The sequence below is a fragment of the Ambystoma mexicanum genome, chromosome 13, assembly GCF_040938575.1.
Source record: "Ambystoma mexicanum isolate Mex_15411 chromosome 13, UKY_AmexF1_1, whole genome shotgun sequence".
NCBI classification, from domain to species: domain Eukaryota; kingdom Metazoa; phylum Chordata; class Amphibia; order Caudata; family Ambystomatidae; genus Ambystoma; species Ambystoma mexicanum.
The window spans coordinates 393993142-394017859 of NC_090938.1; the positions used below are offsets into that span (position 1 = coordinate 393993142).

Genomic DNA, 24718 nt, shown 5'->3' on the forward strand with positions numbered 1-24718 from the left:
ACCGAGATAGAGACGCCGTAGCGTCGACAACCTTGGACGCACGGGGATAATCCGTCCTCTATTGCATTTCTTTCGGCGTCAAAAGATTTATCAGCTCTGCCATAGCCGGTACCGGGGAACTAGACAGGTCGGGAACACCGGGCGCTGTTCTTGGCTCAGAGGCATGCTACGTGGGGGGTTGGGGGCCACGCTGACTGCAGCATGCTGCTTGAACATTGCAAGTATTGAGGATTTGAAATCCTCCCACTCTTGGAGGGGTGGGGGGGTAGTAGTCCCAGCCGACGGCTTAATTTGTTCCGTTGACGACTCAGAATACCAACAATGGCACCTTTTTTTTTCGGGTTGAGAAAGAATGGCTCCTCGAGTCGGAACTTTTCTTCTTCCACCTGTTTCTCTCTGGGGTATGCCCCTCGGTTTCGGCCTCCAAAGACCAAACCGTCAACCGTGCCTGAGGTTTTGAGGGCGGTTGACCCAGCGGAAGTTTAGCAGTTCGGTCGCGAAGGGATTTTGCTTGCATTCTGGTGCATAATGGACACCTGTCAGTCCCGTGACCCGTGCCGAGGCACCAGACACAACTTGTGTGGGTCAGTGAGGGACATCTTGGTGCCACAATCGGAACACTGTTTGAAACCTGACACCCGCACAACCGACTTCTCGCAGCGAAAAAATAACAAGTTTTATGATGAAAACGTTGAAAGAGTCAAAGCTCTGTGTTCTCAAGCAGAGTGTTAGCGCGTGGAAAAAAGGAACTGAGGTTGGGGCACAGTGACGTACTTATACGACGCCTGGCTTCACGTCCGGAGTCGACGATCATACGCCGAGCAAGATGGATCGATGGTCGACGGCTGGGTCGAGGTCCACTATGCCCCCTGTAGAACATTTTCCAATGCAGCCTTGCTGGAAGGAATGAGTACTCTGCAGGAGAAAAGCAATCCATTGAAAAGGAGTTACACAAAGGAAGACCGAAAAGGGAAGTAGATTTAGATGGCCCTTTAGGTTGCCAAGAACGTGCTACAGAGCTCATCTCTGGGGCACAGTTCACCAATACAAACTCCAACATTGGTGACCTCCACGTGATTAGGACAGTCAGAAAGTTTACGAGTGATCACCTGTGAAGTGAAAGACGACCGACATTTAGAACTCATAAGTATCTGTGAAGAAGTGCTGTACAGCAGCCAGCCACGAATCCTGGGAAATTACACTCGAGTACCTGAAAATTTGTGGCCTTCGAGGAACTTCGGCCAGTGTAGCAGCTGCATCTTTGGGCGATGAGAGTCCCACTTCACAGCAAAGGCCCAATCAAAGGCATCTGGGCATCTACAAGGAAAATCATACCGGGCCTGTGCCCTGGATGCACCTGGTACTGGGCACGCACTGGCAAGTGAGGCCAACTGGTAGTCCAGCTAGATAGCTCATCTCTGCCCCAGGGATAACCCTTGACTTGAGGCTCAGAATTGACTTACATTGGAAGTTGTAGCCCCTTCAGTAACTCCAGCTGCAATTGCACAAAAAGCTAGGAGGGGCCAGGTGGTGTTAGCAGGATGGTAAAGCCACTAGGCTATCAATGACAAGCAGACCACTGTTTCCTGGTGAGGATAGGTGTGTGGAGTTGGTTTTGATTCCCACAACAGATTTGCATTTCATTATAGAGACGGGACCTAGCGAGCTCAATGTATATTGTGGGTTTGGAAAGTACCAGTATCATCGAGGCACTGGGATAGTGAAATAGTTGGTTTGGTTAATTTTGAGTTGGTGGCAAAAAAATGCGAAGTCTTGTCACTTGTTTGTTGTGATGGTTTAATTAACACACTAAGAGCCAACACATGTTTCGACCAGACAAGGGTCTGGTTCAAGGCTGTAGTGAATATACAATTTGTGCAATAGTGAGCACTGTTGGTGTTAAGCAAAACGCTGAGTGGTGAGAGACAAGGGTGAGTTGTTTGTGGGGGGAGCAGTGCTTTGGTAACTGTGGCAAGGTCACTAGTTTTGTGACAAAGGACTGCGCTGGTCTAAATCAGTGCAGACCATGGACTGTTCATCTATAGCGGAAGTAGACATGGGGGTGGAGGCTTTATGCCCCTCGCCTGAGGATGTATTAGCATTTAGTATTTATTTATTTATATTGCGCACCTAACCCAGAGGTAGCAAGGCGCAGAAGCATCATGAGGATTGCAAAGCTTGGTTACATACAGAGGTATGAGGTCCAGCTGTGGTTACAGTGCTGGCAGCGTCACAAAGAAACAATGCACGCCGAAGAGGCATAAGTTACAGCGATAAACAATATAAACAATATTATATACAAGATGCTGGTTGTCTCGTGAAAGGTAACTGCGCCGAGCAGTTGACAACCTAAATGTACATAATTTACAAACAGTGGTGTGGGGCATCCGGGTAGCAAGAGAGCAGGCGGTCGTTATGTGTCGTGAGCCTTGAGCCAATGGATGGTCTTCGATCTGAATTGGTGGTAGGGAAGGTCCTCCCTGCAAGTCGGAGCAAGGGATTTCCAGAATTGTGCTGCTTTTACCGGGAAGCTGTTCCCTCCAGACATTGTGCGTTTAAACCTCGGCACCAGGAGGAGGTTAGAGTTGGCCATTCTAGAGGGGCGAGAGGAAGTTGGTCTGGTGAATCTAGTGATAAGGTATTGAGGGGCTGCTTGGTGGAGATATTTGTGAGCCAGGGATACTGATTTGAGGAATATTTTGTCTTTAGTGGATAGCATGTTGACGGATCTTCTAGAGTCAGAAATCTGGGCTTTCGAGATACTGAGGGCCGCTCTTAGGGCATTATTTTGAAGGATCTGTATTTTGTTGGTGATATATTTGTTACAGTCTACACATAGTGCGTTGCAATAGTCCAGCTTGGACAGGATCAATGCCCTGGCTAGTGTGATGCAATTGGATGGAGAGAGAAAAGGTTTAGCTGCTCTGATGAGTTTGCATGTGTAGGATGTGTCGGAAGCCATAGCATTAACTTGTTTTTTGAAGGTGAGAGTTGAGTCTAGGTAGAAGTCGAGGGTTTTGACCTCCTTGGCTACCGTAATCTTATTGTTGTCAATTATGAAAGAGGAGTAGTTTTGGTCCAGTTTGCTGAGGTTTTGTGAGGATCCTAGAATGAGGAGTTCTATTTTGTCATCATTCAGGCATAGACCGTGTGAGGCCATCCATGCCTGAATGATGAGGTACACTCTATTGACGAAGGCCAAATCCTTGTCATAATACCCAGATCCTCATTCCGCTGACGGGGGATCATCGGCATAATTAGTATAGGTGATACCCAGACCATCTAGATCATCAAAAAGGGGCTTCGTGAATATGTTGTACAGTGTCGGGGAAACGCATGATCCCTGGGGCACGCCACAGGCGATAGGCGTTGGGTCAGCTGCTGCTAGAAGGGAAAAGACTCATCGTGCGGATGTTTAGAAAGGATTGGATCCAGTCAGTAGCCTCTTGAGAGAAGTGGGCTGCTTTTTGAAGGTGGTCACATAAGATCTCGTGGTCTACCAGGTCGAAGTCAGCTGAGAGATCAAGAAGTAGCAGTAGTGCAGTCATACCCTGATCTCTCAGCTCATCTATCTGTGCCTTAAGGTCTATGAGTGCAGTTTTGGTGCCATGTTGAGGCCTGAAGCCCGACTGACTCCTAAGAGCTGGAAGTGCTCAAGGTGATGTTGGATTTGTTGGTATGCTATTTTATTGAGGATTTTAAGAAGGAACGTTACTGTGGTGATGGGGCGGTAATTAGTGGGAGTAGAAGGGTCTAGATTCAGTTTTTTGAGCAGGGGGAGGACCCATGATTGTTTCAGATTGTTAGGTACGGTGCCTGATGTGAGTGACGCATTTATTAATTTGGTAATAAATGGTGTGAGATCACGAGCCGCCTCCTTAATCAGTTGTGCCGGGCATAGGTCCCCATGGCAGTTCGATGGTTTGACGGTGAGAATGACCTTTTCTACCTCTCTGGTAGATACTTTGTGGAAGTTAAAGTCGGGAATGTGCGCATGGGGGTGCGCCTGCGTAGAGTGAGTTTTTTTAGGGATGAGACTACTAGGTCTAGTAGTAGAGAGAAGGGAGTCTTTTTTAGTGTTTATCTTTGTCTTGAGGGAGATTTTATTGGCCAAGGCATTTTGTATATCCGTGCACCAATTTTTATCCTTGAGGCACGAGTCAGGAGCTTGGATAGGAGATTCAGCCTCTTTTAGTATAGTAAAGAGCTCTCTGGTGTTAGATTTGACTTGTAGGATTCGGGTGCTGTAGGACATTTGTTTGGCCAGGATCATTTCTTTTTTGTATTGGGAGGCTAGTCCATTCAGGTTATTCTTATTTTTTTCGGAGGGATATGATCTCCAGATTTTTTCACAACGTCGCTTTTCCTGTCAGAGGGCTTTAAGATGGGGAGAAAACCAGGAGTTGATGTGTTTTCTAGGTTTGCTCTTTTTCAGCTGAAATGGGACTATGGCATCAAGAGATGAGAGCATGACTTTATTGTATATGTCCACCATCATAAAGGGATCTATGTGGTCCGGGATGGCGTTCAAGGTCGGTGCGATCAATGGGATCAGATTTTCTGGGGTAATATTCTTTTTATTTCTGGTCTGTACAGCGGGAGCTATACTGTCAGTTTGTACTGGTGTCGCCTCTAGGGTAAACGAGATCAAGTAGTGATCGGTCCAAGGCTGTGGAAGTATAGAAGAGATCAGGACTGGGCAGTTATGCGCAGCTAGCCAGTCCAGAGTTCTACCTTTGGTATGAGTGGGCTCCGTGATCTTCTGGGTAAAACCCAGTTCCTCTAAGGTGTTATTAATTGTTATGGCATTAGCATCTGTGGGGTCACTAAAACCCAGGTTAAAGTCTCCTAATAAAATGCTTTGTGAAGAGTTCTTGAGATTATTGGATAGGATGTTAGTAAGGTCTTCTTCAAATGACCCTAAGGGGCCAGGTGGTCGGTAAATAAGGTTGATGGAGATAGATTGTGTATTAGATATGGTTAGTTTTGCAGTTTAGGATTCACAGGATCCTGCATTGGATGGTGTCTCAATAATCAGGGGAAATTTAGTTTTCGCTATAATGGGAAGACCTCCGCCTCGAGAGGTGGTACGATCAAGTCTTAATAGAGTATAGTCATCTGAAATGGCTAGCATAATTGCAGGGCCTGCTGTTGGGTGTAGCCAGGATTCAGTAACTGCTAAGAAGTCTAGGTCTTCATTGTAGAGTAGGTCTGCAATGTCTGTTGCGTGGGCTACCATAGAGCGGGCATTTATCAGTGCTCCCTTGGTCGCAGGTTGTACTGGTTTTGAAAGTGGTATCGAGGATTTATGCGTGCTTTTCTGGGCACGAATAGACTCGCGATAGAGTCTACTGTTTAGTTGAAGAGGGTGCTGGGCCCGGCTATGGGAGCTCGTGGTAGCCTTACTGTGAGCTACTTTGGTTAAAGGGTCATAGAGCCTTGGGAGCCTTGCACGTAATTTGAGATTCCTCTGGAGGACAGTGCAAGGTGTGGTAATCATGTCAGTAAGTTTGTGAGGATTAGGTGGGGACTTGTGTGCGAATGAGTTTAGTGACGTGATCGGGTATTGGATATTCATAGTATAGAGAAGTACTCTTACTAGCACAGTATAGAGTGTGTGGGGATACATTGTGTGCGTGGGCAGGATAAGATTAGTGTGGGGTAATTGTTGGCAGTTGGCATGCAGTCATATAGCACCTAGGTCTGAGGAGGCAGCAGTTCGAATGCAGGGCAGTAGCACACCTAGATTCAGTTATGTCACTAAAGTCTGATGTACAGCAGTTCAAAACATGGGCATTGGCACATCTAAATTCGACTTATCACTAAAGTCTGCATGGGCACTGGCACATCTAAATTCGACTTATCACTAGGGTCTAACAAGCAGCAGTTCAGATACCATGGCAGTAGCACTTCTAAATTCAGTTTTAACATTAAGGTCGGTAGGTGGGCTCAGTTTTGCCGATAAGACGTTAATACACTATCAGGAGTGGCAGCTGAGTGCACTTTCGTAGGTAATCTAAATGCAATTTGTTTTAAAAATGGGTAAAGAAATGCAACTTTTAGTGGTAGGCTAAGTATCGTTATCATAGGCGGAGTAAAGGCAGCTTTTCTAAGAGATAGGCTACAAGCACTTTCAGAGGTAGGCTAGGTACCGTTCTCTTGGCAATCAAAGTGCTAGCATATGTTAGGGATCTACATAGATACATTAATACACGTTTAGCGTACAGTGCATCAATGTGATGGGAAACTTGTGCGTAACACCACTATTCACCTTGAAGAGGTCTACCATATGATGCTTTAGGAACATGAACGGGAGGTTGGGTGGGAGTGTGGGGAGACTACTTCCTTGAAAGATCAATTTTCATTGTTCTTGGTAAGGTGGGAATAACATACTGGAAGGCCCAGTAAGCGGCTTTTGAGGTTGTGTGGTTGGAGGGTGTTTGTAGTGTATTAAAGGAAAAATCTGTGGGGGAGCGCAGGCTAGTGGGTTGGAACAGGTTCATAAGAAGTTTCTGGTCGTTTGTCTCACAAGACTACTATAATAAATCCACTTGCTCATCTCATTTAGCAAAATGACTGCTTTTTTGACATTTGCTAATTAATGTTACGACTCAGACTTGTCACAAAGAGCAGTATGGCACGAGACTGGTGGGCTGCCTGCTCTCCAAGACCCCAACATGCACACCAAGACAAGGTAAGGAGTCCTTGTTAAAAACTCCATGGGGTTGTTGTTCACATTATGATGGCAACAGAAACCATGAAGAAAATCCTCATGAATGAGATTTCACTTGTGCATTTTTATCACCAATGTTAACCTAGATTTGTACCCTTCGATGTCCGGATCCTCATCGTCAATGGTTGTGTCTTCTTCAGCAGGGGTTTCGTCTTCATCCTCAAAGAGCACAAACGTCTTATTTTCACTGTAATGAGGCTGAAGCAGAAAGGGACAAAGTTAGACAGTGGGGATGGCAAAACAAGATGGACAGAGGAATTTAAAGATACCAGAGAGAAGGACTAGAGTTGGACAGAAGCCAGAGTAAGAAGTGAGAGAGCAACGAATAGCAGTGAGCAGGACCACTGATATGCACGTGAATAGATTAATTGCCCCCACTCGCGTTAACAGGATACATTATAGAGACACAAACTTTAATGGGGTGGGGTGTTGGATTGTCCACCCAATCTGTTTTTAAGCAAAGGGTACACATTGCAGAACATTTCAAATGAGACTTGGGGACATTACAATAAATAGGTCAAATGCTACATTGTTTTAAAGCATTTTCTGACAATTCAGTCACAAAATATGGCAAGTTTTTAGTTTTCCAAGAACAATAAAAATAATCTATACGTTATAATAGGACCCCCAGTTGGGTGATCCAGATGTCAGTAGCATATGGTGCCAAACTGTTCAGCCTCACCCTTTCGCTAGCATTATTACATCCCCCTAGAAAAGTTATTAGTTTTTCTTACTCCTTCAGTTCATCCATAAGATTAGTGGCTTCTCCTTTTTGATACCATGAAATATTGATTTTTCACCTTCGGGACTGAAGTATTCCTAGTCCCCTTTCTGCCATACTGCATGGGTGTCCTTGCATAAGGATTGGTCAGGAAACCATTTTGCCATATACAAATGTGCATTTCCCCTTTAAATTTAGAGCAGGCAGCTGCAGGCGTAACCACGCACAACTAGTCTCAACTACCAGCTCTTTGCCTCTATCCCATTTGTAGCACCGGACACAAGACATCTGTCTGGAGTAGCACACCTTTTAATATGGGGGACATATGGAAGAAAGGTTACTATGGACTAGAAATACTTAATTCACTAGTGTGACTTTTTATTACTCCTACGTTGTGACCGCTTCCCTCCATACTACATGGGTGATTTCAATGCACCCACTATAAGGGAGGAGGAAGACTTAAGGTTTATTAGCAAACAGGTTCCTTAAAGTTGCCCGACCAAAAGCACCATCTGACCTAGCACTGCTATCTAGGCAGTAATGCTTACAGAAAGCAGAGTGATGGAAGCCCAGATCACTGCCTTGCTTATTACTTGCAACAAAGGTGGTCTTCTAGAAAGTCACCTCTATGGCTTTAGCCCTAACTGCATGCACATGCATAACTGCCAGAGATGGCATATGCTGCATCTGTAAGCTTCTGCATTAGGTGCTACCATTCATTTGTCTATTGATGTTTTGGAAGCGCGATACCTGGTGAGGAGCCACTGAAAGTGATAGAGAGCCTCTGATTTTCTGAAGTTCTTCGTTCTAGCCAGGTAAAGTTTTAACGCTCTATGGACATCTAGGTAATGCAGAACTTTAGAATAATGGCTCCTCAAGACTGCGCCAAAATAAGGTTTGCACAAAATCTTAGTTGGTTTTCAATAGTTAATTTTATTAACTGGTGCCCTTGCACTGACACGTGTTTCGGCTGATAACAGCCTTTTTCAAATCAGGGCATAGTCCTAATCATGGTTTTCCAGTTTCAAAGAGTTGTAGGATATATTGTGCGTCATGGGTTAGATCCCCTTGTTTGCACGTGCAAAGAGCCGACGCATATAAGACCATGAACTAAAAGCACAGAAACAAGCGGATTCAACCCATGACACAATATATCATAAAACCCTTTGAAACTGAAAAACCATGATTACGACTATGCCAGATTTGAAAAAGGCTGTTATCAGCCGAAACACGTGTCAGTGCAAGGGCACCAGTTAATAAAATTAACTATTGAAAACCAACTAAGATTTTGTGCAAACCTTATTTTGGCGCAGTCTTGAGGAGCCATTATTCTACAGTTACTATTAGCGGTTTCTGGCTACATCCGCTTCCTCTAACAAGATGAGACAAATTACCAGTGTAAAGACACCATAAAAAATCGACAGCCAGTTTGTCTAAATAGGCTGTACAGAGGAGTCACCCCTTGACCAGCTTCCACTTAAGCCAGCCTCCACTTCATTTCACAATGTAGAACTTTGTCTTCCGCTGATTTGGGGTTTGGAATGAAGATAGGGAGCACCATCTCTTGGTTAAGATGGAAAACCGAAATAACCTTCTGCAAAAAACAGGGGTGTGTCTGGAGGACAATATCTGTGGAAGTCAGTATACGGCTTTCAAGATGCTAACGCTTCGATTTCTCAAACTGTGCGCTGATGTTAGTTCCTCTAATGGTGCTATATTCCACGCAACTAATTTGATGTCTGTGGAGGCCATCGGTTCAAATGATTTATGGGCTAGCACTAACATTAAGGTCGCACACAGGGTGAGGTTGAGTGATTGGAGGATATATAAGCGCTAGACCCTGCAGATGCTTCTTAACCACCGTGCTAGGTGAAGAGAAAGACATGGTGTGATTTTCTATAAGCTCCAATAGATGTCAGATGGGGTATGTGTCCATCTGCACTCAAGACTTGGCAAGTTGGGCAAAAAAGACAGCAAATCATCCAAAGAGCAGGAAAGTTGGTCGACATTCTTATTGCTTTCTCAGAAACACAAACGTGACCACTTACTCTTATAGAGTCTATTTATTTTTTCTGTGCTTTTTGAATTATCTGTAGATTCTACTGTGACAGCCCCGGGTGTCCCAAAGTCAATTCTTCATGAACCATGCAGAGAAAGCCAATTTGTACGGGGCTGGGTGTATCACTGTTGCGTTAGAAGGTGATGTAGCCTTGTCTGCAACTGTATAGGTGTTTGCTGCAACGGGGTGGTTATAGGTCTGAAAACCACACTGGATGGCCAGTGTGGGGCTACTGGAATCTGCGAATGACCCTTCGCAGGAGGGGGATTCAGGAGAACACATAGCACTAAACATTATTTCACTGCATCTGGAATGAGCCTCCCAGTGAGCTCTTGTCCCGTCATTCCTTGAGGCTAAGTGTGGACATTTGGTGTTCTCCTTCATGTCAAATAGGACCACGTCTGGTTGCCTGCAGGTTTGGAACACTGGAAGAAGGGCTTCGTACTGAAATTCCCACTCATAAGAGGTAGTTCCAGTCAGTCAAAATTGCTTAATTCAGCATTTTTTGCTATCAGGACAAAATCAATAAAACATCCTCATCCAATAAATTCATACAAAGATCCAGTGTACAATTAAAAGTTCCAAAATACATATGGTCACTGCAGTAATATCAATAGAATAAACCTCATCAGGGATTTGGTCAGGTAACACATAATTTCCTTCGAAGACATGCACGATGAATATATTTGGCCACATCGATCATTTGCCACCACTGTATACCGACATAAAGCAACCGCTTCTAGAACACACATTATTTTGAAACAGTGAGATCAAACACATTTTCCTCAAATCACTAAAACATTCCCTCAATAGAAAATGCACAACAGATTCAGGGGCTAGACCACAGGCTGGACAAATTATTGAGTTTCCATTCCTCCAACTACTTGTAAAACTTGCAACTTGTAGGGTGAATGCAATTAACAAAGTGCACGCATAGGCTGGGGTTATAAAGTCCAAGTAGTTCTCCCCACATCAGGTGACTTTGGAGGATAGATAGTCCAACCCAGATGTCAAACCTAGACATGACCTTGCCAAGCATTCCTCCTTAACACATCTAAATGTCAGCTTAACGTCTCTTATTGAGCTATTAGACATATTCAATGGGTTCTTCCAAAGCTCACTTAAACCCACCAACCCAAGTTGGTTCTTCACAAGGCATAGCCACTGTAATGGACAACCCCGGGATGGTTCAACAGATCTGAAAGGGCTTCTCGATATTTAAGCTCTGGGGATCCCCATAGTCTAATCCAATAAAAGACTGGTTCCCAAGCCAGTTGAAACATTATCGCTCCTTTAAAAAAAAAAAATATATATATATTTTAAGATTTTCACACATTTTAAAGTAAACCTCAAAGAAAGTAGGAGGGGAATTGAGGAAAAGGGCGAGAAGAGAAAGAATAAAATAAAAGTGAAAAGGCAGACATATTCAGGGTGTCGAAGCAGCGATTTCTTGCCTCTCCACCTCCCTCCCATTCCCACCCTAATACCAATACAAACAATAACTATCCAACAAGAACTATAAACCGGTCTCAGTCTCTTCAGGATTATACAATCCTTGGGTCTTACCGGCCATTGTCTAGATGAGAGGCGACAAGTATCAGTGGTATAAGTTAGTATAGTGTCCTGGAATGTCTGTATTTCTGGAATCCGGTTCAGGGGGGTTTATCATCCGGTGAGATGGAAAATCATGCACTAAGGAACAAGTTACTTACCTGTAACTGTTGTTCTCCAGCATGGGTCTGGCATGGATTCACATACTCATGAATATTCCCCGTCAGGCCGGGAATCCTCGGTATAGAAAAAAATCTGTATCAGTTTCGTTTCTGATCTGTCTTTCTCAGTAGTAACCAATCATTGGTCTCTGGGTCATACTGCCCCCAGTCAATGACTGCCCTCTCCCTAAACCCCGCCCCTGGCAGCCATCCTCAGATTTGGTAGCACGTGAAGTGGCAGTATGACCAAGTGAAGAGCCGCAGAGGGGTAGGCGGGAGGGTTCGCATGTGAATCCATGCCAGACCCATGCTGGAGAACAACAGTTACAGGTAAGTAACTTGTTCCTTGTCCAGCATGCGGTCTGGCATGGATTCACATGCTCATGAATATAAGAATACATAGCAGTATACACATGCACAACCATGGGAGGTGGCAAAAGGCTCAATATCAAGCAATACAACAACTCAACATTAAGCAACTCTTACCTCCTCATCAGGCTCACCTTAGGCGAACAGGTTGCGCAGCACTGCCTGGCCGACTCTGGACTCCTCCCTGGAATCCCGGTCGACGCAGTAGAATCTCGTGAAGGTGTGCGTCGACCTCCACGTAGCAGCCCTGCAGATGTCGAGCAGGGGCACACCAGACAGGAACGCCGCAGTAGCAGCGATCGCTCTGGTCGAATGGGCCCTTGGACGGCCTGGCAACGGTCGGTTTGCCAACCGGTGACAGTGCATGATGCAGCCGGAGAGCCATCTGGAAATGGAAGTCTTCGAGAGAGCCTTCCCTTGATTCACAGGTCCAAAGTTCACAAACAGCTGTGATGTCTTCCGAAAACTCTTTGTGCGGTCCACGTAGAACTTCAGCGCTCTAGCTACATCCAGCGAGTGCAAAGTCCTCTCAGTCGGCGACGATGGCAACGGGAAGAAAACTGGCAACACCAAGGGCTCGTTGAGGTGGAAGTCCGACGGCACCTTGGGCATGAAGGAGGGGTGCGTCCTCAGCACCACCCTCATGTCGTGAAAAGTCAAGTATGGAGGCTTGCAAGACAGGGCCTGGATCTCTCCCACTCGTCGTGCAGAGGTGATGGCCATGAGGAATGCTGTCTTCCACGACAGAAACTTCAACGGCACTGAATGCAAAGGCTCGAATGGGGCCCCCCCATGAGCCTGGTCAGCACCACATTGAGCTCCCACGCCGGGGCAGGGGCCTTCACCGGCGGGAATGATCGGAACAGTCCTTTCATAAATTCCTTCACCAGACGATGAGACCACAAGGGCGCCCGTCCTGTAGTTCTGGTGTAACGTGAGACGGCAGAGAGATGTACCTTGATGGAAGCGTGAGATCGGCCAGCCTTGGCCAAAGACAGTAGGTACGGCAATACTTGAGGGGCCATAATCCGCAGAGGGTTAATCTTCTGTGCACTGCACCAGACAGAGAACCTCTTCCATTTATGTCCGTAGCACTTGAGAGTTGAGGATGCCCTGACCTTTGCAAGAACCTCTCTGCAGTCGGCCACGATGTCGTATCCTCCAAACTCTAGTGCTGCAGGAGCCAGGCCTGCAAGTTCAGCGACTCTGGTTCGTGATGAAGAATGGCGCCTCCTTCTCTGGAGAGAAGATCCGTGTCTGTCGGCAGCTTGACTGGTGTGGACGCTGACAAGTCCAGAAGGTCCGGGAACCAGATCTGCCTCGGCCACGCCGGTGCGACGAGGATCATCCTGCACCAGGACCTCTTGAGCTGGTTGACGAACCGGAGTAGCAACGGCGGGAATGCATAAAGGAACAGGCCGTCCCAGGGGAACGAGAAAGCATCGCCCATGCTCCTCGGTTGGGGAAACCTGCTGGCGAACCTCCGGCACTTGGAGTTTCGCCGCTGTCGTGAAGAGATCGATCTGGGGTTTGCCCCATCGTTGGAAGAGTCGGTCCACTTGATCCTGGCGCAGTTCCCACTCGTGGCACGAGCGCAGCTCTCTGCTGAGTGAGTCGGCGATGGTGTTTTTTATCCCTGCCAGATGAAAGGGTACCAGAAACATCCCTTGGGCGACGGCCCAATGCCACAGATCCTGGGCTTCCTTGGATAGGGCAGGGGATCTGGTTCCGCCCTGCTTCCGAATGTAAAACATTGTGGTGGTGTTGTCGGTGAAGATCCTCACCACCTTGCCCTTGAGGGACGGAAGGAAGGACCTGAGGGCCCAGAACACTGCGCGGAGCTCCAAGATGCTGATGTGGACAGTCTTCTCCTCCGGGAGCCAAAGGCCTCTCGCGTGGAGACCCCCGGTGTGCGCTCCCCAACCTTCCAGGGAGGCATCCGTCGTCACCGTCACCTGGTGGGCCGGGGCTAGGAAACCTGTTCCCGCTGTCAGATGAGCACGGACACCCCACCATCGTATTGCCTGACGGAAAGCTTCGCCGAGCGGGATCCTGTCCTCGAAGCTGCCCGTCGTCTGGATCCAGTGGGCGTCGAGGAATTCTTGCAAGGGCCGCATCCGAAGTCTGCAGTGGGGCACCAGATAAATGCAGGACGACATAATTCCGAGGAAGGACTTCATAGACCTCACTCTGGCCACGTCCGTGGCCAGCAGACGTTGCACCTTTCCTAGGATGGTCCTTATCCTTTCCTCCGACTGTGAGGCCCGCCGCGCCACTGTGTCGAGCTGTGCTCCCAGAAACAGGGCGACTTGCGACGGGACCAGGTGGGATTTTGGAAAGTTGATGGAGAACCCCAGGTCCGTGAGCAGCTGGACGGTCTTCGTAGTGTGTTTCACGGCGAGCTCCCTTGTCCTTGCCCGTATGAGTCAGTCGTCCAGGTAGGGGTAGACGTGGATCCCCTGCAGGGGCAGCCGCGCCGCCACCGGTGCTAGGCACTTGGTGAACACCCTGGGCGCCGATTTTAATCCGAACGGGAGGGCCTTGAACTGGTAGTGCCTCCCTTTGACCACGAACCTGAGGAACTTTCGGTGTCTCTTTAGAATAGGGATGTGGAAGTAAGCATCCTCCAAGTCCAACGACGACAGGAAATCGCCCTTCTCCAGCTGTCCCAGCACGTGCTGGAGGGTGACCATCCGGAACTTCTGTGCCTTGATGTATTTGTTTAGTCGTCGCAGGTCCAGGATGGGACGCCATCCTCCTGTCTTCTTCTTCACGAGGAAGTATCTTGAGTAAACTCCGGAGCCCCGAAGCATCTTCAGGACGAGCTCGATGGCACCTTTCCTGAGCATCGCCCTTACTTCCAACAGCAGTTGAGGGACGTGATTTTCCTTCCTGGCCACGGGAGGAATGCGGGAGCACCTCTTCTGGAACTCGAGGGCGTGCCCCAGGGCCAGGGCGTCCAGCACCCAACAGTCGGTGGAGATGGACTCCCACACGCCGACGAAGTTCGTCAGCCGGCCTCCCACCGGGGTGCTTCGGCGGGGGCCCGACCCGACGGTCGGTTCAATCTTGCTTGGAGGGCGCTTTGCCTCCTTGACCACCTTGGCGACGACAGCGGGATCCACCTGACTTGCCGCGTCCCCTGTAGGCCTCCTGCGACGAAGACCTTGCCGCTTGACGGTACGTAGAGGAGCTGCTGCCGTCTCCCTTGGAGGCACCCTGGCTGCCTCCGGAGCTCCGAAAGGACAGCCGTCGCTGTTGGAGCACACCCAGTGCCGTCTTGATCGCCTGAAGGGATTCATCAACCGCCTTGCCAAAAAGGTTGTTCCCATCGAAAGGCATGTCCAAAACCTTGGTCTGAACGTCCTGGCGGCAATCCGTCACCTTGAGCCATCCTCGTCGTCTCATGCAAACGCCGTTGCCCAACTGACGGAAACCGGTGTCGGCGATGTCCGTAGCCACCGTAAAGGCGTGGTCCGAGGCAATCTCACCTTCCTGCAAGATTTCCAGGGCCTCTGCCCTCTTGGCATCCGGAAGGAAGTCCAACAGAGGGGCGATCTTGAACCACAACTCCCTGTCGTAGCGGGCTACGATGGCCAGGGCGTTGGCCGCCTTGATGGTCGTCGCTGCAGATGAGATGACCCGTCGTCCCATCGCATCCAGCTTGCTACCCTCGCCGTCCGGAAGGGAGGTTGAAGTCGAGGCCGATGCCCCCCCCCCTGCTTTCTTCTTGGCCGCCGCCGAAACGAACGAGTCCGGGGTAGGTTGCGCCCTACTAAGGCACAAGGGGGCAGCGTCAGGGACCCGGTACTTCTTCTCGTACCGGTGGCAGGGTTCTTGAGGAGGGCGAGCCCCTCATCCCAGATGTCATCAAGAAGCGGTACGGCGAGGACCGTCTTCCTTTTAGCCTCGCGCCGTTGGTAAAGGAACCCCTCCTTCTTTTCCTCGGGGCAGAGCTGGAAGAGCTCGGATGCCCTGGAAATCATTGCATGGAAGGATCTAATCTCATCGGGCGGGGACGCCCGGGCAGGGGGCAATGGGGGACACGTCGCCTCCGTCGTCATCCGTGCCCGTCGTAGTCGTGTCCATGACTGTATCATCCCCGTGGGTAGTGGACCAGGGGGAAGGCAGAGAAGGCCGCAGAGGCGGGAGAGGAGGCTTAGGATGCGTCCTCCTCCTCTTAAGTGGTGGGCTCTCCGAAGGTCCTGGCTCCGGTTCCTCCGTCGGGTCTGGCTCAGGCACCTCCGTCGGGGGAAGGGGCAACCTAGTCCTTATCTCCGAGCATAAGGACTGGATGGCTGACAAAATGGCCGCCGAGGTGTCCTGCGGCGCCGGAAACGACGGGAGCGAGGGCTCTTGAGGAGCCTCGTCTGTGTCACCGTCGCCCTCGTCGGGATCCCTCCCGATGGGCTGGGCCTACTCCACGACTTGGATGAGCTCCTCTTCAGAGGTCGTGTCCGTATCCACGACGGCCACCAACCCCTCCCCCACCCTTTCCAACGAGGACTTCGTGGGGGTCTTCTCAATGGGCCTGAAAGACGACTCCCTCCGCGGTGGCAGGGAGACTCTGGTACCTGAGGGCGCCTCCACTGGTGTAGCTTCCACAGGCTGAGCCAGAGCGACATCCTCAATCGAGGTGTTAGCAGGGTGAATTAAGGCCAACGTCACCTTCTGTACGCCTGGGGCCTTCACCTTGGGGGGGGGGGTCCGAGCCTTGCTCCCCCTCTGCCGGAATCTTCGAGATCGACCGGGGCCTCTCCAGAAGCTTCGCCGGGTTCTCGGACTTCCTCTTACCCGAGCCAGAGCGTTGGCTCGTGGTCAATGGTGACGGGGAGGATGCGCCCTGCCTGGCAGCCAAGGAGCCCGACCGTTCGGCGCTCCCGGTGCCCGCGGACTCACGGTGCTTAGCCTTTTGTTGGGCCCCTGTCGCCGGAGAACCCTCACAGAACTCAGAAGACCGCTCTGACTTTTTTCTTCTTCTCGCCTGGCGGGCTCTTACCTTCCAGCCAGTTGGCGAGACGTAGGTGGCGATCCTTCATGGTCCGCTCCGACATGTTCCCACAAAACGCGCAGTCCTTTTCCTTGTGCGTCTTGTCCTCATGGAGACAGTAGAGGCATAATAAATGATCGTCCTCCTTGAAAACGTTCTGAAGCTGGCATCCAGGGCAGGTCCTGAACAGCTTCCCGGGCGTTGAGCTCCCTTTCCCCTGGGCCATGTCCGGGGTAGGCCTCGGAACTTCTGGAATCCTCCAAAAGCATAACTCGATGAAATCTTCACCCTTGAGGGGCGTAGAAACTCCAAAACGGATCCCCGTTGATCGGAAGTAGAAACGGTGGAGCTTGAGGCTCTATTTAACTGAAAAAATGAGAAAATCTCCTGAAAAAAGCACGAAAACACAGCAAAAGCTCGAGAGCTAAGCATGAGGACTCCCAACACTTGAACGTGCGGTAAAAATCTGAGGATGGCTGCCAGGGGCGGGGCTTAGGAAGAGGGCAGTCATTGGCTGGGGGCAGTATGACCCAGAGACCAGTGATTGGTTACTACTGAGAAAGACAGATCAGAAACGAAACTGATACTGATACTGATTTTTTCTATACCGAGGATTCCCGGCCTGACGACGGAATATTCATGAGCATGTGAATCCATGCCAGACCCCATGCTGGAGAAGGAAGGTTAGAATCAAGGTTAAATAGCAGATCTTCACGGGTGTTCAGGAGAGCAGTTTCTACAATACAGATTGATATTGTGTAGATCTGCTTCTTCCAAATGGAGGATCCAAGCAGTAATGCTTTGAGAAAGTGTGGGTGAGGAATAAGTTGCAGAATTGCACCTGCACTGGGACACCTCGTTGGATAGTTGAAGTGGTTGCCAACCCTCTCGTGGAATGGGCTCTTGGGTTCTCAGGGACATCTTTTCCCACAATAGAGTAACATCCGCAAATGCATAGGATGATCCATCGCGATAAAGATAATTTGGTCACAGCTTTGCCTCGCCTGTGGCCGGTATAACAAAAAGTTAAACAGCTTGCCTGGCATTTGCCATCCGAGAAATGTATTAACTAAGAGCCCTTTTTGGGTCAAGCCTGTGTAATCGCTCTTCATCCTTACCGAGGGGTGAGGAGGTGGATAAAATCTGGTAAAGATTCTGTGCCAGAAGAAATTAGGACACCACTTTGGGAAGGAAGTAGGGACGAACACTCAAGACGACTGCCTCCTTGGAGAATATAGTAAATGGTGGTTTGCATGACAAAGCTTGTAGCTCACTCTGTGGGCAGAAGTGATGGCTATGAAAAATATAGTTTTCAAGGTTAATAGGCTAAGTGGACAAGAATTGAGAGGTTCAAATGGAGCTCCCATTAAAAAAAGTTAGTACCAAATTCAAATCCCAGGACGGAACCAGAAAAGAGGACCGGTTGCAAAGTATGTATCAGACCTTTCAAGACCTGTATGTCAACCAGCATCTTAAAGTAAGAGCCTTGTGCTTGCATGCGTATTAAAATGGATAACGCAGCAACACCTCCCCACTCCCTTTGAAGGCAGCCACCCGCAGCCGCTGCTGGGCTAGTTGTCGGGTCTCGGGCTAGAACGGCTTGAGGCTTTTCTGTGGGATCAGGGGGCTTTTTAGATCAATTTTCTATTTTATTGCATTTGTTTTCTTTGCTTCTTTGGGTTGGGCCTTTACTCAGCTGTACAGAGTAGGGATGCTTTCCCTAGTCGAAATGGAGGAAGTGATACTGCATCCTGATTAGCTTCTGTCTTGATAAAGACTCTGTGCCCAACATTTTAAACTTCCTTTCATTAGAAATTCTTTAGAGGTTAGAAGAATCAGCAGAGAATTGCAGGAAGGTGGAAATACTACAGCAACTGCAACTCTGGAGAGCTAAGTTAAAGAACTGTATTTCTTAAGCTAAACCTACATTTTGTTTTTTGGAAGTTAAATGTATATTATTTAGCTAACGTCAGTTAAACAAAAAGATTGTGGTGAATACAGTAACTTAATTACTTCAAAACTTTGGCAGTGCGAGATTACCTGAAAGCAGCGCGTCACGTTACACATTGAGTTCTCTGTGAGAGAAAGCGTGAAGGTCTCCAGGCATATCCAGTTACCGATGCGTGTATTGAAAAGTGCTTGTAGCAGCGAACAGTTGTGGGGTAACAATGAATAACAGTGTGGCTTGCACAACGACATTTTCAGAAGCTGAAAGCAGCCTTGTTTTCTTTACGTTCCGGGAACCCTATTGCGGAAAGCGCAGTGACTGAGGAACACCTCGTTTCGGCACAGCCGGTTCACCGCAGCGGCCATTTCGGCGCTGCCATTTCCACACAGAAGCCTTTCTGGCACTGCTGATTTGGCGCAGGGGATGTTTGTACGTGGCTGACATTGCAGCCACGTCTAAACGCCCTCATGTCAAATACAAAATAATTACTTTTCGCAAATGCGCACGCTGATAGGTACTGTGTGCCTGTTGATGGCTTTCATTTGCGAGAAGTAATCCAGTTTGAATATTAGGGAGACTGGGTTACAGCCCGGGGCATGGCTCCGCCTAAATGTCCTGCTCCGCTAGAAAGAACTCTAAGAACACCATTTCCCCTGCGCCAATATCTACAAATGTGCATTTCCGTGTTCCAGTAGAATTGTACATAGATAAGGTGCTCGCCTACTGGCTCATCACACAACTTATATTAACAGTATCAACATTTTCACATTAAAGCTTTTCTAGCACCAGACTTGCCAAAATACCATTATGAAAATTAGGTCAGATGAATAGTGTGGGTATTAATACAGCTGTATAAACAGTTATTCCGGAACACATAATACTCTAAATACAAAGTGACCTGGTCTTACGGGATAAGAATAATTATAACAGTGCTCAATGAGCGAGGTCATTAATTTGTATAAAATGTATACATTGGTGCCTGATCCAAAGGTAACGGCATGCTTTACAATTCGACATTTACACTTGCTTATAATTACAAAAAGTAACAAGACAGTGTGATGCTGGAAATGCATCAGAAGGACAGGTCCTCTGAATCCTTGTCCTTTATTGTTTATCATGTGTTCTGACTGGTTTTCCGCATAGTTCATGTGGGACTCCAGGCGGTGTGGCTCTTCCTGTATTTGGTTTAGTGAACAGACCCATGGGATAGCCTTATGGCACCCGTGGGTGGGAGTACGACCCTGTACTCCTAGTTTATGTTTTTGGGCACATGTGCGTGGCCCAAAGAGCAGAGTACGGGCTGGTGGCAGCTCCGTGCTGAATTGACAGGTGCCCTGAGAATCCTCCATTTTGGGATGCCCAGGTCCTGTCATTGGGATCCGTGGATTCCTGATGGATAAGATGGCCCCCGTGGCCTCTTGCCTTCCATCGCCTGTTACCTTGGTTTTCCCAAAGTCCCGGGAAGCCCTGACTCGGTCCCTTCCCCCTGACTGGCTGTAAGTTCCATATATGGTATTGTGGGGGAAGTGCCGACCAGACTAGCTGGAGCATTTCCAACAACCATATGTTGTGGGCACGTCCGTGGGGTGGGACCGGGGTGAATGGAGTGTGTGATGAATACATAGTCTGTGTTATGGGTGTCTAGTATCTGGTGTTTGACACAATGACAGACGGCCCTGCCCGAAACTGGTATGAATGCATTGTGTAGTGCTGAATGGCAGAGTACATGTCCGAATCCACATTCTGTGTTGTGAGGGTCTGGATGGAGAAGAATGGACTGACTGCCTGAATGCTCTTCTGAGTGATTGGTTGCCTGAGTGTGACCCAGCAGAGTGAATGGGAGATCAACCGTATATCTGGGGGCCTCTCACTGCAAGAAGTTGTTCAGAAGCTGAAGTTGATACTTGATGCTTATTCTCGAAGCCGAGCCGGAAGAAGGTGGTGAACCGCAGTCCCCTTCCGTGTACTCTGAAAGCTGCTGGGTCTTCAAGAACTGATCCAAGAGAGGACCTGGTAAGGAGACCTCTTCCCGAGCTACGAGGGACCATCGTGCGCTAGCTGATCTTGGCCAAAGCTCCCTGGTAGACAGACCTACGAAAGACTGCCGACAGGAGAAGGGGACTGCCGAGGAGAACAAAGAGAAGCACCGGACAGCCGTCCACCGTTGACGACCACCGTTCCCGACTGGAGCCGCAGTGCTCCCGTTTGCCCAACAACATTTTGATCCAAGGACTCCCTTGCTCATCCTAGTCGGCTGCTTTCGTCCCGCCAGAGAAAGTCAAGGCCGCCAACGACCGAGGAGAAGTCGCTGGTGGGTTTCCCGCCACCCGAAGACCTCAGACGCTGACGAAGCTACTGAAGCCAGCCGTGGTCACGTCCCGTTCGCCAACGCCAGACGCCGATGACCCGAAGCCCTTGCTGGGCCAAACTTCTTCACAAACTCTTTGCAACAACGAACCATAGGCGTCGAGGTGCACCGCACGCCTCCCCTGTTGCCGGACGTTTTTGATCACTCGTCAACGAGCACCGCAAGGACCGAGGCTGCTGCCTCATCGACAACCTTCACCCTTTCTTCATCTCTGAATTGGGTTGCAGAACTATACAAGATAAGACTCTAGTGGACAATATATGGACTGGGCTTATAGTGCATCTACATTTACAGGTTGCCCAGGTGGGGGGGATCCTCATACAGAACTGTGTCTGGTTGGTAGGGATTCAGTATTCTGCCAATTGTCTAACCAACTTATCTTCCTCCTAAATCCATGGTTGATATCGTTTTACTGTGTTGATTTGTATGCTATTTGAACTGAGTACAGTTGATACATTTTAATGGAATCCGAGTAATCGTGGTACCACCTAGAACTGTATATATTTACCATTTTAGAATTGTCGGGAGCACAAAGTGTATTATCAGGATTGTATATATAACCTTGAACCTTATTTATATAAAGACTGTTTTAACTAATACAGTGTGTGGACATTCCTTTTTGGGTACTTGGGGACTACACTGTACTTAAGAACCAGCCCGTATCACCCGCTGAGAAGCTAGGCCTTGATTGCTCGTCCATTGCTACCACAATAGAGAACCTTGGTTGGGGTCTTCTGTGCCTCTCCTTTGGCATATAGAGAGCAGGAGTACAGACAACCCCCACCAGTGCGTGTTTCTTTACAGACAGTAAAAAGAAACGGAAAATGATTAAGACTATGCCAGGGAAAATAGCTAACCACATCTAAGTTGGGATCTATTCATTTTTTTATTAACTGCAATTGTAACATGTTATAGGAGCACTTTCTTTAACTGCATGTTACAGGTGCAGTTTCATGTCCGTTGTCGCGCCAAAATATCCCTGCGCCCTGAGGTCCCTGCGCCGTACTGGCTGCAGCGAATTGGGCGCACCAAAAATTAATAGTTACTCACCGTAGTGACCAACGTCCTTAGTCCCATTTCCTCCATACTGCATAGGACTCCCTCGCTAGGGACAGGAGACAGAACCGTTTTCACCAGAAAAAACCTTCCCCTTTAAATTTAGAGGCGCGGCCCTGGGAGCATGCACTCCCCTGACTCCGCCCAGCAGCGCCACTCCTCAGTCCTCATTGACGCATCGACAATATTTAACATTGCCTAATGACACCCGTATTATTAGGGGGGAGGATGGTGGGACTTATAGTCACTACGGTGAGTAACTATTAATTACTGTTGGGTCCCGTCCCCTTTCCTCCATACTGCATGGGCGATTACAACTGAATGTAGCCCCAGGGTGGAGAGGAGACCCTCCTTAAGAAAAAAGGTTCCTTAGAACCGCCTGTCCAAAAGCAGCGTCTGACTTAGAGCCGGCGTCGAAACAGTAGTGCTTACAGAAAGCCGAAGGGGTGGCCCAGGCGGCTACCATGCTGATGACCTGCCACGGCACTGGCCTCTGGAATGCGATGGCTGTGACCTTGGCTCTGATCGCGTGGGCGTGCAGGTTAGCTGGAAGCAGTTTGTGCTGCCCCTCATAGTCCTCCTTGATGGCCGTAACCATCCACATTGCTACAGGGGTCTTGGATGCCTAATAACCGGGCCTTGAACCCTGGAAGGTGACAAACGGAGCGTCTGACTTACGAAAGCCCTTAGTCCTGTCCAGATAGAATTTCAGAGCGCGTCTGATATCCAGACAGTGCAAGACCCTCTGAGCATCGTCCTTGGGGTCGGCAAAAAACATAGGTAAGACTATCTCCTCGTTCAGATGGAAAGCAGAGGCTACGTTAGGTAGCAACGTGGGGTGTGTTCTCAGGACCACCTTATCCTTGTGAAAAGTAGTATAGGGTTCTGAAGCCACCAGTGACTGGATCTCGCTGACTCTGCGAGCAGAGGTGAGGCCCACCAACAGAGCTGTTTTAATGATGACCGGCCTAATGTCCGCAGATGGCATTGGCTCGAATGGTTTGTGCGCCAAGGCGCCAAACACTAAATTGAGGTCCCACACGGGTTTTGGTTCCTTGAAGGGAGGAAAGAGCCTGGCGAGGCCCGCCAAACGTCGCTTGACCACCAGGTCATAAGAGAAGACCTCCTCCGAATTTCTGTAGGCCCCTATGGCTGCCAAATAGGTGCGGCATGTACCCACCTGCACACCTGAGTGAGCAAGGTTTGCAGAGAAAGAGTATGTCATCCAGCATTCAGGTAAGGGGGTCAATCTCCTAAGAGTCGGCCCAGTGACAGAACCTAGACCATTTACTCTTGTACTGGCTCCTAGTAGCCTTGCTCCTAGCGCCCTGAATATTTTCTAGGTTAGCCTGTGATCGACCTAGGTTTTTCAACGTGACCTGCTCAGGAACCACACTGCAAGGGCAAACTTCTGGTGGATGACCGTGTCCCCTGTTGCGCCAGGAGATGAGCTGGGCCCAGCGGCAGGTGAATGGGGGAACCACAGTCTCGCGGCCCACCACAGAGCTATCAGAATGATGCTGAGGTGACACGATTCCTTTATCTTGCAGATCACCCTGTGGATCGGGTGTGTAGGAGGGAAGGCATACGCCGTCATTCAGCTTCACTGAATCTGGAGGGCATCACCTAGTGAGCCGGGGCCCTTCCCCTGCCAGGACGCAAACTACTAGCACTTCTTGTTGTCCCAACAGGCAAAGAGATCCACCCGAGGATGCCCCCATCTTCTGAAGATCTCCAGCAGCACCTGATCGTTCAATTGCCATTCGTAACTGTCCACTCCCAGTCTGCTGAGTCTGTCCACTTCCAGGTTGGACTACCCCGGAAGGTGGATGGCCGCCAGGTAGATGTTCTCCAAGGCCCAGTCCCACATGCTGATCGCTAGGTTGCACAGTGGAGTGGAACTGGTACCACCCTGCTTGTTGACATAGTAAATGCTGGTGGAGTTGTCCGTCTGGATGAGGATGTCCTTGCCCCCAATGAGCGGAAGGAAAGCTTTGAGAGCTAGCAAGATTGCTTTCAGCTCCAGCCAGTTGATATGAGACTTTTGCAAGGTCCAGACTCCATGGACACTGGTTTTCCAAAGTGGCCCTCTGCCTTCCACGGAGGAATCCGTAGTAATGGTGACCTGCGGGGCCAGCTGCCGGAAGGGCTTGCCCGTCTGCAGGTTGCAGTCCCTGGACCACCATGTTAGGTCCGGGTGGAGAGAAGGCGGAATGCCGACCAGCTCCGCTTGGGAGCCCCGCTCCTGATTCCATGAGGCTGCGAAGTGCAGCTGCAATCTCCTCGAGTCTCGTGTAGGGCACGGCCAGTAGGACTGCTGCCATGATGTCTGATAAGTGTTGGTACCACCAGGCCGAGGTCACTTCTCAAGTGAGGAAGTGAGTAGTGGCCCTCTTGTTGGCTGGGACCTTGTCCTCCGAGGGGAAAACTCTGAGCTGGTGTCCCAGATGAGGCCCAGAAAGGTCAGGCTCTGAGTAGGCTGCAGCTGAGACTTCTTGAGGTTGACGGAAACCCCAGCTCGTGGAGTGTGATCATAAGGGTGGAGGAAGTGTGATGAACCACCTCCGGAGATCTCGCCCTGACGAGCCAGCAGTCCAGGTATGGGCAGACGTCGTGGCCCAGTGCCCTGAGGAGGGCTTCCGCCGCATTTATGAGCCCGGTGAATACCCTGGGGACTGAATTGAGGCCGAAGGATAGCACCTTGTATTGGAAATGGCAGCCCATGATCCTGAATCGTAGGAAGGAGTGATGCAGCTGCCAAA

At 49.3% G+C, this 24718-nt stretch overlaps 1 protein-coding gene across 1 annotated transcript in view; it reads right to left on the minus strand.

Moving 5' to 3' along the window:
• Nucleotides 1–24718, minus strand: part of IPO4 (importin 4) — a 3008003-nt gene that overhangs the window by 1231530 nt on the left and 1751755 nt on the right. Inside the window, exon 19 of the mRNA XM_069633964.1 lies at nucleotides 6828–6931. Coding sequence (XP_069490065.1) covers nucleotides 6828–6931 — 104 coding nt within the window. The remainder of the gene's footprint in view (nucleotides 1–6827; nucleotides 6932–24718) is intronic.